General features: G+C 32.8%; 1 protein-coding gene across 8 annotated transcripts in view; it reads right to left on the bottom strand.

Moving 5' to 3' along the window:
• The window catches only part of LOC129943446 (microtubule-associated protein Jupiter), an 87,810-nt gene that overhangs the window by 30,605 nt on the left and 43,646 nt on the right, over positions 1–13,559 (bottom strand). Inside the window, exons 1-2 of one of the 8 annotated variants that reach the window (XM_056052907.1) lie at positions 8,948–9,306; positions 8,204–8,413 (exon numbers count right to left, since the gene is read on the bottom strand). The exons of 2 other annotated variants lie outside the window; for them this stretch is intronic. In XM_056052907.1, coding sequence (XP_055908882.1) covers positions 8,204–8,265 — 62 coding nt within the window. In that variant the 5' untranslated portion in view covers positions 8,266–8,413; positions 8,948–9,306. Of the gene's footprint in view, positions 1–8,203; positions 8,414–8,931; positions 9,307–13,559 lie in introns of those variants that run through there. 5 more of the 8 variants (XM_056052908.1, XM_056052906.1, XM_056052910.1 and 2 more) reach the window with 5 other exon arrangements.

Consider the following 13,559-nt stretch of genomic DNA (forward strand, 5'->3'; position numbering starts at 1 on the left):
AGGATATGGAAGGACCACTTCTGCAGACTGTATAACGGCGATGAAGAACTGAATCCCGCTGTCAGGCAGGATGACCCATTCGATATAGACGACGAAAGCCAACAATCCCGTCCTCCCGACTTAGACGAAGTAAAGATTGCCATATCTAAGTTGAAGTCTAATAAAGCCGCTGGAGCAGATGGCTTGAATGCCGAGCTCTTTAAAGCAGCTGGAGATAAGTTGGTTAGGAGCATGCACCAACTTATCTGTAAGATATGGTCGGAAGAAAGCATGCCCGATGAATGGAACCTCAGTATTGTTTGCCCGATCCTGAAAAAAGGGGACCCTCTAAACTGCACCAACTATAGAGGAATAAGTCTACTTAACATCGCCTATAAAATCTTCTCTGCCATAATATGTGAACGTCTAAAGCCCATCGTCAACAACCTGATAGGTCCTTATCAGTGTGGTCTTAGACCAGGAAAGTCCACAGTTGATCAAATATTCACATTACGGCAGATCCTGGAAAAAACTCAAGAGCACCAAATCGACACCCACCATCTTTTCATCGATTTCAAGGCCGCATATGACAGCATCTACAGGGACGAGCTGTATAGAGCCATGTCTAGTTTTGGCATCCCTGCCAAACTCGTCCGTTTGTGCAGGATGACCATGGAGAATTCACGCTGCTCCATAAAGGTTGGAAACAACTTAACAGAACCTTTTGATGTCAAAAAAGGTTTTAGACAAGGTGATGCGCTGTCATGCGATTTTTTTAACATCGTGCTTGAAAGAATAGTGCAGAGCTCACACGTCAACACTAGAGGCACTATCTTTCAAAAGTCTGTCCAATTACTGGCATATGCTGATGACATTGACATAATCGGAAGAACTCAGCGTGATGTCAATGGGGCTTTTGTGAGTATTGAGGCAGAGGCGGCAAAAATGGGTTTAACGGTTAATGAGGGCAAAACAAAGTACATGCTGTCGTCTAGAAAGGACATACAACACCGACGTTTTGGTCAAAACGTCACAATCGACAGACGTACCTTTGAGGTAGTCAAGGACTTCGTCTACCTAGGCTCCGCTGTAAACGCAGAAAACAACACCAGCGCTGAGATCAAACGCAGAATAACTCTTGCTAACCGCTGTTTCTTTGGACTAAGAAAGCAATTGAGTAGTAATGTCCTCTCTCGAGGGACCAAAGTGTTGCTATATAAGACCCTTATCATCCCCGTCCTGCTATACGGTGCAGAAGCATGGACCATGACAAAAGCGGATGAAAGCACCTTGGGTCGCTTCGAGAGAAAAGTTCTTCGTGTGATCTACGGTCCCGTATGCATCGAAGGGGAGTGGAGGAGAAGATGGAACGACGAACTGTACGGGCTGTACAGCGACGTAGACTTAGCAAGAAAAGTAAAAGTCCAACGACTAAGATGGCTGGGTCACGTAGAGCGCATGGAAACCAATGCTCCGGCCCGGAAAGTCTTCGAATCCGAACCCACAGGACAGCGCAGTAGAGGAAGACCGCGGATCAGGTGGCGCGCACAAGTGGAAGGTGACCTCACCCAACTTGGAGCGCGAAACTGGAGACATCTAGCTAGGGACCGAGCTAGATGGAGAAGTTTGTTGGGTGAGGCCCTAGTTCACACAGGACTGTAGCGCCACCTTAAGTAAGTAAGTAAGGAGATGAGATATGCTACTCTGGAAAATAAAATTCCGACATCAATAATCTATTTCTTTTTTTAAATTTAAAATAACATGCACATATTTCGTTCATTATCAATCAATTTTTGTATTTAACTGTCTTAAAAATGTATATGCTTTTAAAAATTATCTTTCAGTTTTCTATACGAGTATCGTAAAAAAGCTTTACTCTTTAATCGGTCATGTTACTACTAAAAATGTCTTCGATTGAAGGTTGGAATTTATTTTCAATCAATAAATTTAAGCTCTACGACGAATGTTCTTCGCCCTTCGTTCAATCCATAAACAATAAAATAATATATACACTTCTATGTGTACTTGTTTATATTTTCTAATTGATTTAACAGTTACATTTATTTGTATATATTCAAATCCTACAAGGAATATACTAAATGACTTTTAGTTTGTATATCTGTTATTTCTCGATTTGAACACGCTAGTTATTTCTTGTTCTTAAAGTATTTTTAGAAATATTATTGTCTGTGACTGGCACGATTGCTGTGAGGCAGAACAAATAAATGTGTATATAAATATCCTAGTTGGCCTAAATTGTGTAAATCATTTAGTAGCACTTATTCTAAACAAGAAGTTAACAAAACTTCAATCAATATAACGAGTATGTAACTATATCCATAAATATGATGTATACACAGCTATGCGCCAATTGAGATAGCAGTGATTATTCAAGAATATTTAATTTTAAATAAAATGCGATTTTTTTAAAATTTCGTTTATTATATTTAACTTCTCTGTTATAAATATTTATTTAAAGATATGAGAAATATCTTAGAAATGTCACAATGGAACTGAAATTTTATTGGAAATTATTTGTGGAAAATGTACATAAAAATCCACTAAAAGTAAGTAAAAGTATCAAATATCTGTTAGGTCATGGGATGAACTTTCACTATTTTTAGAAAATGACCAAAACGGGTATCAATGCATAGTTTGACTGTGTGCATTTGATTTATTACAATGGATTTTTGGAAAGATGGATTTTTATAGAGCCTTGTCTTAAATATAATTAGGTTTAAAAGTTAAAAAAAAAAAATTAAATTTTACCTTACTAAAAACTATATGATGAAATGTAGGCCAGCGCCTATGCTACAATTTTTTCAATATTGTTTCTATTAATATTTTCCGACCAGATTATAATGCGCAAACTTCAAACGAAAAATAATCCACAAAGAAAATGATAAGTCATTAATAATAATAACTACCAAATGGCTTGTTAAATTATAGGGTTAGCATAATTTGTCCAGCTTATAAAACAACATCCATTCAAGGCGATACCTATACCACCTTTATTTTTTTAAGTTGTTTATTTCGATCAGATTGATGCATCGAAGATTTGAATAATTTAATAGATTCGTAGATCTTCAGTTATAGTATTTAATTATTAAATATACTTTACTACCTTAGATATACTTTAAGACACCTTTTTATCAAAGCAGAAGAACTATTCGAATTAATTGAGTATAAAATGATATAATTCAGAGCTTATAGGAAAATTTAAGTGTTTTGAAAAACTCTTGTTAAAATATATGTATACGACTAAACTTGGTTCAATGATATTAAAGTCAAATCTCAATTTGATATTAACCTTAGAGAAATGTTTTATTTTGACCAAAGCTAAAATTTGGACAGGAGTATTTCACAAAGCTCTAACCAAAAAGCTAGTTTCATTGAAAATCAAAGAAATTTTAGTTTTTATGAATCAGTCTTATGTACAATGTACAAAACATTTATTTATACATATTTAAAAATTCTTAATTGTAATCAAAAGAAAAAGAAAATTCAAGGTAAGCTCCAGTGCACATTTGTTTTTGTAATACCTTTTAAGGCCAACATTTTTTTTTTAAACTATACACAACTATAACTTTAAAACTTTTCTTGTAACAAAAACAACTTTTTTTGTAAAAAATCACATGATCCAGAAATTTAACAGCATTCCACGCTGAAAATTATAAATATGAAGACGGGACTGTTTGACGTAAACCTTAGATTACCTATTAAGTTCGAGTGTCACTTATGGGAATTTGTCGTTATTTATTCATAATGATGATTGGAACGTTTTTATTCATTATTTCAGAAGTTTTCGAAATTGAATGTCAATTTTTAACCGACCGGCCGACGATATCAACTTGGGCATGTTATATCTTTATTTGTTTATATTATTAGACTTATAGTCTATAAAGAGAACAAAAGATCATTGTTTACCAATTAAAACGCAAAAATATATATCACCTTGATCGGAAATTTAACTATTTTTTGTCGTTAACTTATTGCACAAAAAGTTTGCAAAAAGAAAAAATGTTTAAAGAATGTTTTTTAAAAAAGTCTTTTCTACTACGTAAAGAAACTGAAGAAAACCCTTTTTTGATTAGTTTGCCCGCCATGCGTTTTTAGGGTTTTGTTCGTTTTTGAGAAAAAATATGTCTTGTTATATGACATTGAAAACCTATCGAATATTCCTGTTTAGCAAACTGATGTCAGAAGCATTAGAGATGATCAGGGGTTTCGCGATCAATAAATCACGATGCAGACACGAGATTTGTCAAACTTTTTACACAATTTTAAGAACACCTATCGGAGAAGATTACATTTCGTTTTTTAATCTTGCAGAGTAGTGAGAACTTTAAAATATATGTGACAGTTTTTAACATTCTTCAATATACAAGTATAGAGTAAAACTTAATATACTAGAAGGATTATTTACCAATCCATATACTTGGCAAAAGTGAATGTGAATAAAAATTTCACTAAGGTTGTTAAAGAAAGTTTAATAGTTTAAGAAACCCTACAAAAGCTTAGTTCATCCATAGTTTTTACATATTCAATACAAAAGAATGTATTAGGTTTAATAAAATTATATTATGTATGTAGTATATAGGAAAAGCATTCATATAGAAAGATATGGGTACTAATATTACTGTTTCTTTGTTTTACCATTTTACTAAATGACTTTGCATGGACATATGGAAATTTCAACTTATACTTAGAGTTCAAAGTATCTAAATGCTTTGTTTTCTTTTGTATCATGTCTTCATGTAGACATACAGTCAAAGTCCTTTATAGTGAACTCAGCGGGTAAAATCAAAAGTTGTTTTGACTTTTGGTATTGGTAGCTCGACCGTCTCGTGTAGCTTATAAAGCTGTTTGACTGTAGTTAGTTAGTTAGTTATGAAATTGTATATAAATATAATATATTCTCTTGTCTTTTGGAGTTTACTCAAGTACAAATTCATTTTTTGTGCTCCTTTCATCAAGTCTAAAACCAACTTCTTTATACATACCATACACATGCACTTTCTGGTAGGACTAAACACTAAACAGGACGATAATAGGATACAATTTTCTTTTTTGTTTCGTTCAGTGAAAAGGATAATGCCCTTAACCAATGTCAATTTATAAGTACACATAAAAGTATAACATATATGTACTTTTTACATAATATTCTTCAGTATACATATATGTATATGTACATATTATCGACTACACCATTGTTTTCTGTTAAAATTTTAATTTTGTCCAAAAAAGGTCGCTTTTGTCATGAAGGACAAGGTGTGAAGTTTTATAACGCATCACGCAATAAAGCGGCTTGAATAATCAAAGTAAATTTATAACAAATACTTTTTTATAGAACATTATCATCAGGTATTTTAAACACTGAGGGTAGATGGGTGTATCCCCATAGGGTAGGGGTTATTTATGTATATAGCTATAAAATGGGTGCAGTATTAGCATGAGTGAAGTTAACGGTTTTGTTTTGAAGTCTGTTCCGCGACAGGGTATATGTAATGTAGGAATATATATTTATAAGGGTTTAATGCACTCTGGACATTGTGAAGGTTTATCAGGTAATTCTTTGAAATACCAACACATACAAAATGTTGTACAAACGTTATGGGCAAGTGCATATTTTTGATCGGAAAGACTTTTCTTATATACTATTATATCATACGAATAAGTTCTTTTCTCGTTTAAGATTTATATTTTTAATAATAGAGTTATTTATTGGTAACAGAATCGCATCTTGCACCATAGAATTAACCTAATTGACTTACACATATTTTGGAATTTGTGGAATACCATTAATTTTGCATTATTCAAAAATCAAATAACTTCTATAACTTCCATTATGTGTATTTTACTATGGCTATATCATTCTTTTTTACAACATTTATCAATGCTTCGGGTTTTCTGCATTTCCTTCCGGCAAAAGTCATCACATTGATGCTTAGAGCCTGAATTAGGTACACAACACATTGGCCTAGCTACAGAAGCTGAAAAATGTAGCTTAAAATAATATTGCCAAAATCTTTGTTAGTCTTCTGCATGTATTTGGGATCGAATTAGGAGGCTCCTGATAATTACGTTATACATAGGCGTAAAATGTCATCCTTTTTCTGAAATATTAGTTCCCTTACGTGTAGCGGAACAATAAACTGAGGCGCAAGACTGCTAAAAACAGATATCACCGCCATCCAGAAAGTGCGATCGTCTTCGCCTGGTAAAAAGAGCATGAAAAACCCGCGATATATACTACAGTTGCATCTATCAGGCTTCAAGTCTTGAGCATCAACGAGTGCCTTATGACAGTCCGAAATAAGACTAAATTCGTCAACATTAGCCTAATAAACGCACACGTCCCTACAGAAGAAAAGGCTGACAACACCCAACTTATGTACCATATGTTGTTTGAGCTAATGGACAAAGCATATAATCAGCGCCCAGACTACGATATTAAAATTGTGTTAAGAGATTTTAATACCCATCTAGGAAGGGAAAACATCTTTGGTGGAATAATCGGAAAAACAGCCTGTAACGACACCACTTCTGATAACGAATTCAGACTTATCGTAGCCAGTACGTTACCACACTTAAATACCCACAAAGCAACTTGAAATTCGCCAATCAATCTTTCGTTATCAGCTATGGAGAGGTATGACCCCCTAGTTTACACAGGACTGTAGCGTCAACTTAAGTAACTAAAAATTTTAGACATACCGATCCCATCTTTCCTGTAATTTGACTGTTTAAAATAGATAAATAAAAATAAATTAGGTGGAGCAACAGTCTGTAGTGGACCAGGGTCTAGTGACTTAAAACTCTCAACCATTCCTGTGTGCGAGTAATTGCAGGGATGGAGGAGACCTACAGTTTATATGCCGGATCCGAACGGCTAATTTGAGAAAGCACTTTTTCATGAAAAGAATTACTCTCGGAGAATTTGTCAATTCCTCGCAAGAGGCAGTAGCCATGAATAAAACCTTAGGTGGCACAGGCAGGGATCGAACCCATGACCTCTTGCATGACAGTCCAACGCACTAACTATCATTCCACGGGTATTACTGACTGTTTAAAATAAGCTTTTTAATATTTTTAATATGTTTATTTACGTTTAACATTTGTAATAAGTTTATTAACCTTTCGGTAAAACATTAAAAATTCTCCAATCAAACATTTGCTGCAGTTGTTATATTTATTAGTATTTTATGTTTTGTTATATTTTATCAAAACTTATTACTTCCATTAATAAACTTGTTCTCTATGTAAATCTATGATTAGATCTAATAAATTTAAAACAAAATGTTCGAAGTAGTTTTTAAAATATATAATATTTCTTATGTTTGAAATTCAAGTAAAAAACTTTTTAAATAATGATTAAATTACTTTCATAAACTCAGTACGTAACACATTCATTACTGATGAAATACAAATTCTTTAAATTTATGGTATAATTATTATTGCAAGAATAAAATAATTTCCATATATAGGTAAAATCAATGAACCAAATAATACAAAATTCCAATCGCAAAATTATAATAAAAATGACATTGAATTATCGACTTTTATACCTACACAATCCTACCAATTTATTTTATAGCAATTATTCCTAAAAAGCATAGCATTTTATTTTTAGATTAATTTATAAAAAAAACGTCTCAAATAGAAATCGAATCAAATACTTTTAATGACTGTACAACAGAATTTGTATGTTTTCACATTTTTAACAACATCCTGGTTTCAACAATAACAAAAGGGGAACTCTTTGTTGTGATATATGTATGTAGACCCTGTATATATAAAGTACCCTATCAAATGTACGAGTATACAACTTTGTTGGAAGGAATAACATAACTGCACCCACCCTTCGAAAGAAAATAAATAACTATACCAAAAAACTTGAGCGATTCTTCCATTTAACAACAACAACAAAAATAACAAAAACGAAAAATTAAGGAAAATTCTTATAGGGCTGCCCCGGCCAACACTACACCAAACATCTAGACAAGAGAACGCCAAATGGTCTACGGAGTGACGACCGACGTGACGTCGCGTCATCGTTGCGCTGGTCATTTTTCTTTATAGTATTTGTGATAATCATCACCGCATTGCGGGTCATTAACATTGGTTTAATAATAATTATAAAAACAAAAAAAAAATAAACAAATTTATGTAAATTCTTAACTTTTTTTAGATTAAGGAAAATAGATAATTTTTCTTTTCTTACCTCTTCTTGGTTTTACCAACATTGTATAATTCAACGTGTTTGAATGCAGCGTATGTTGCCATTTTTATTTTCTTTTTTAATTAAAAATTATAAATTAGCAATAAAAGTCAATAGCACTGCTTTTATTTGTAGAGTTGTGTTTCCTAAAGGGGGAAAGAGGAAGTATTTTTTGTTGTTCTTTAATTATTTTCAAGGATTTTCTCGACAGTCCTTGAGAAAAATAAAATACTATCAAGGTTCTATTATCCACAAAAACGCACAAGACAAACACCAACAAAAAAAGCAACAAAAGATATCAGGTAAAACACTATATTGAAGTATCTGCACTTCTCAAGATGAACTCAAAACACATTTTTCTATTTTTTTGTCTATTCATTTGATGTCAATGAGGGTCCTTTTTGATACAGCTATAGTGCATCTGGGCGTAGATGACGTTTTTAAAAAAGTTTGGGAAAAAGCTGCATTGGGAAATCGATAATATGAGAGCAAACATATGAAGTCTTTAGAATCACACAGATGGAACAGGAAACTGCATATAAGGACTGGGAGAAGATGGGATTTAATGCTGAAACAGAGCTTAAAGGAGCTTCTATGAAAGATACACACTAAGTTGAGTAAAAAAAGGACACTCATTTCGCACAAAGAACATTTAATAAAATTTCAAATCTTTTGTCATGTTTTTTGTTGGTTTATCTCATTAAAATTTATTTAAATATTTGTATTCACACTGTTTACGTATGGCACCTTTTTTCAATTTTATTTATTTGAAAAGATAAAACTTCATAAATAGAATTCTTCACAGCGATCGATAACAAATCGAAACTTTATATCCACCAAATACTTAAAGACTACTGCAACTGAACTATGCGAAAACTTTTCCTGCTTTTCGAGAAGTAAGTTTAATTTTCAAATAACAATACAAGAAACAAAAATGAAGAAGAATATATCCAAAATCTTTGGTGAGTGGTGGTAGTATCTTATATGGTGTGGTGCTATCGGTATGGAATTAAGCTTTCAACTGAACGGAACGCGGCGCAATGGAAAACATTTTATATTGATCCAACTCAGCTGAGTACCAACCAACAGCGGCGGCACCGCCACCGAGTCCCAGTTGCTGTTGGTTGGGTTAGGTAGTGGTAGTGGTGCGAAAGAAATTTTGTCCGTAGACATTGTTGGAGCTCTACATTACTTACAGCTCTCTGCACAGTTAGAAGATGGAAAAACAAAGCAGAAAGCACTAAGAAAAAAACTCATCGTTGTTGTTGTTAAGGGGGAAAGGCATTAGAAAGATTTTTATGAGGGAAAATTAAGGGAGGGGAGGGAGGAATTGAATCTTCTTAATCTAGAGCTAGACTATAGATAATGTATCTAGTTGTTTCTTATGCCTGCAATTTGTCTATACAATGGAGCGAGCGATACGACCGCGACGTGCAGTGGTAATACTTGGATTTTTTCAAATACATTATAATAACTTTTTCTCTCTCGGACTCTCTTTCGTTTATTCTATATTGCAACGATTACAGACTTTGTGGTGAAATTGGATTGAATTTTGATGGTAAAACAGTGTGGTGAAGGTGGTAGGAAAAACAGCTGATTTGTTTTTATTATGCGGGACTATTAATGATTTTAAATTTTTAAAGTTATAAATAAAAACACAAGTGACAAAAATCATTCTCCAAAAGATCTTGTGTCGAAATGATTTAAAGAGATGTTTTTATTTAATAGTGATTTATCGTGATATATTTACAGTGTCGGTCAAAACTAAAGCAACTTAATGTGTTGTTTATATTTTTGGGGTAGAATTACTAAGGTTTAAATGTTTTTTTTTTTAAATATTATTTTATAACTAAATATGAAAAAATAGGATATAAATATGCATACAGTATAAATCGAGGTTTATCGATTTTTGTCTGGCCACAAAACTAAAACAACTTTTTCGAAAATTATAATATCTTTAAACAAAACCATAGTTAAAGCCGTAACTAGACAAATAAATTCGATTTTTGATCAAGCATAGAAAGAATTTAAGCTTATCCTGTTCTAGAAAAAAGTACAGTGATGGTCCAGTATAACAAACTATATAATATCCAGTCAATTTGTTATATCGAAGTTTTTTTCGTATACAAATCTTTACGTAACTAGAAAGTAAAATCATGTTTTTCATTATTTTATTTCATACTCCAATATTTAAATATGTGTATTCATATTCAAACAAAATATGCGCCATGTTATTACTGAACTTCTTCCAACTAAGACTTCAGAGTTTTCTGCCCATTAAATGGAACTGTCAAAATTTCTGACAGCATCGTGTTGACTCACCCTTTTGAACATCAGTTTTTGAGCTTGCAATTTCGTCACTATTATTATCTACAATTTCGATTTCTTCAACATTGTTGCTATCAATATTTTCGGTTTAAAAAATTACTCGATCTGCATCACTACAGATCAAAGTTATAGGTCATAGTACTACAACAGACTATAAAATACCCGAACTTGATTTTCATAAACCATTCCAGGCTGCCATCCCAAGCAGAAAGGAATGGATAGATAATATACTATACTCCAGTGTGTCGTCAATAGCTCTAAAATGGACACTGGTGCAGGGGCAGGCTTCTATTCTGAAACTCTTAAGTTAATCGCATCGCTTAGGCTTCCAAATTATTGTAGCGTCTTCCAAGCGGAGGTCCTGGCAGTGACAACAGCTGCTAAAAAGGTATTGATGATGGCGATATCACCTTTTACATTCAAAGCCAAGCGGCAATAAAAGCGATTACTGCAAATCAAAGCTTGTTTCATACTGCTGCGAGGAGCTTACGGTTCTTGGCGCACAGCCCATTAGACTCTGCTGGGGGGCATGCCACAGCGATATACTAGGCAACGAGAAAGCCGATGAATTAGCAAGATAAGGGTCAATGCTTGACATAAGCCAAGCTCAGCTAGTTAGCACCTCTACCTGTTATTTAAAACAGGAAATCTCAAAAAGAATAACTATCAAGGCAGATGAAAGGTGGAACCTTCTTGACACCTGCGGCACTACAAGAAAGATCTGGCCCTGTTTTAACAAACAAAGAACGGAAGGAATTATGCAGCTACACAAGGGATCACTTCGATCTCTTGTGAGCATAATCAACGGACATAATCTGTTAGGTTATCATATGAAAAAGATGACAATCAGTTCAAATGATCTATGCAGAGGACGCGGTGACGAAGAGGTGCATGGAGACACTCCGCACTTTCTCCGCACAAACTCCAGTACGCCAGGTACGAACATTCTGAATTTCGTCAAAGCCTCTAAATGGCTTGAATAACTGAGCACATATGTATTTTGTATTTTTCAGATTTTCAAGAATCTTGCTATTATTTTTTTTCCTTGGAATTACAAACTTCTTCGAAATGTTTAAAAGCGAAACTCCTCATTTATATTCTTTAATGATTCTAATTCTTCCAAAATTCGAGTTTAATTCTCATATTTTGGTTGATACTCCAATAACGTACTTCAGTCTTTTGGATAGAATATAAAAGAGAGCTTTGAAAATTATAGGCGATCATTCTATTACTGAAACATTAGCTCCTCTTAAACAACTCCGCAAGGTTTTAGGCTATCATTGTGATTGTATTAACGATATTTTTACAAACAATGTTTAAGTGAAATAGTCAGTTGTATTCTTCTTCTCAAAAACCGTAATACCCGTACGCAAAAAAAATTTCCTCAAGAACTAGAAGACATAAAGTCATCTAGTTTTCAGTTTTTGATCAAAAACAAATAAGAGCAATAAATTATCAAATAAAAACAATAGTAGATAATCTTGAAGTATTGAAAAATTACACTTTAAACCTTTTTTTAACTTTTTTTACTCAAATTTTGAGTTTAAAATTATTTTTTTCAAAAACTACACATAGTTTTGAGTTGATTAAAAACTGGCTAATAAAACAGAATGTTGGCTTTAAAAAATTGTATCATACTTAGTTGTAAGTATTACCGTTATTTTTTAACTATTTTTTCCATTTTAAATAATTTTTTTTAACGACAGTTCAAACATCAATTTTGATTTTTAAACTATTTGAAAATCTTGAAAGCTTGGCAAGTAGTATATAGGAATTTGATGTAATCGGTCTGATTTGTCAAATACGTTTTTTCTCGTCCCTAGAATCTAAATCAAAGTCTTTTAAAGAGATGTCTGTGTACTTTTAGTAAACAATTTTACATATAAGAAATAAAAACTTTCAAAAAATACTGCTAAAATTGATTACAATTGGTTTTCAAATAAAAATGTCCTTAAAAGATATTGAAATTAAACTTTTTGTTATAATATGCATGGAAAATCCAATTGCCACCTTTTTTTACAAAGCATGGAAACCTACAAATTGAAGAAAAATTGCTAAGAATTGGTTTTCGACTTAAATATTATAAGTTACAACAAAGAAATATGTTTGTATCTCAAACGAAATGTTATTATTACAACCTTGTTAAATTTCTAGAAAAATCAACAGACGGGTACGGATGAAAGTTATCAGTGTGTGATGAATCTCAGCCTTTTTTATTGAATTTCAATACACTAAATTGAATTGTATGAAATTTCAAGTAATTTTAAACACATTACGTATTGCTGATTTGCAGTAATCAATAAAAACATCCGTCATGCAAATATGTTCCGCCTTTCAATCAAATCTTTTAAAATATTTCTAATTTTGATTGAATAAACAAAAAACAAAAACGATTCGAAGATTCACCATCCTTCTCTAAAGGTATAATATATGTATGTTTCTAATATTTCTCATTTCTGCTCTGATGAGCTTGTTGCAAGTTACTTACGTGTTTTTCATATCTTTCATCAACTGCGTCGTTGTTGGCAGTTGCAGGCACCTACATTAGTTAGTTTTTGAGATCTAGTTGTTACAGAGTGCAACACTTTTGTGTTTTAGCCACCTATCCATCTACCTGTTTAAAAAAGAATTCCCTATGAGACTAGTATACATACATACATAATGTATATGTTTTTACTTCACATGTCTTCGACTACGTCCACCGTCGCGTCGTCGTAGTCATCATCGGTAGTGTAGTTCATTCGGACAATTCACTTTCATTGTTAGATGAATTCATGTGATCTGTATCTCTAACATTCCTTCAAAGATGAAGTTAATATACATAACTGCCAGCCTACCTACATTTAAATATATTATGTTCTACCTATATTTCAGATAAGATTCAAGTATCTTGGTTCATCGTCATGCTTTGATGAGTTTATAAAATGCTCTGGAGCTCTATGACAGAGTTGCATTGTGACGTTGTTGTGTCATTAATCTTTTGTAAAAAAAAAAATCAAATACTTCAACAAATATCAATATCATTTAGTGA

Source organism: Eupeodes corollae, chromosome 1 (genome assembly GCF_945859685.1).
Source record: "Eupeodes corollae chromosome 1, idEupCoro1.1, whole genome shotgun sequence".
NCBI classification, from domain to species: domain Eukaryota; kingdom Metazoa; phylum Arthropoda; class Insecta; order Diptera; family Syrphidae; genus Eupeodes; species Eupeodes corollae.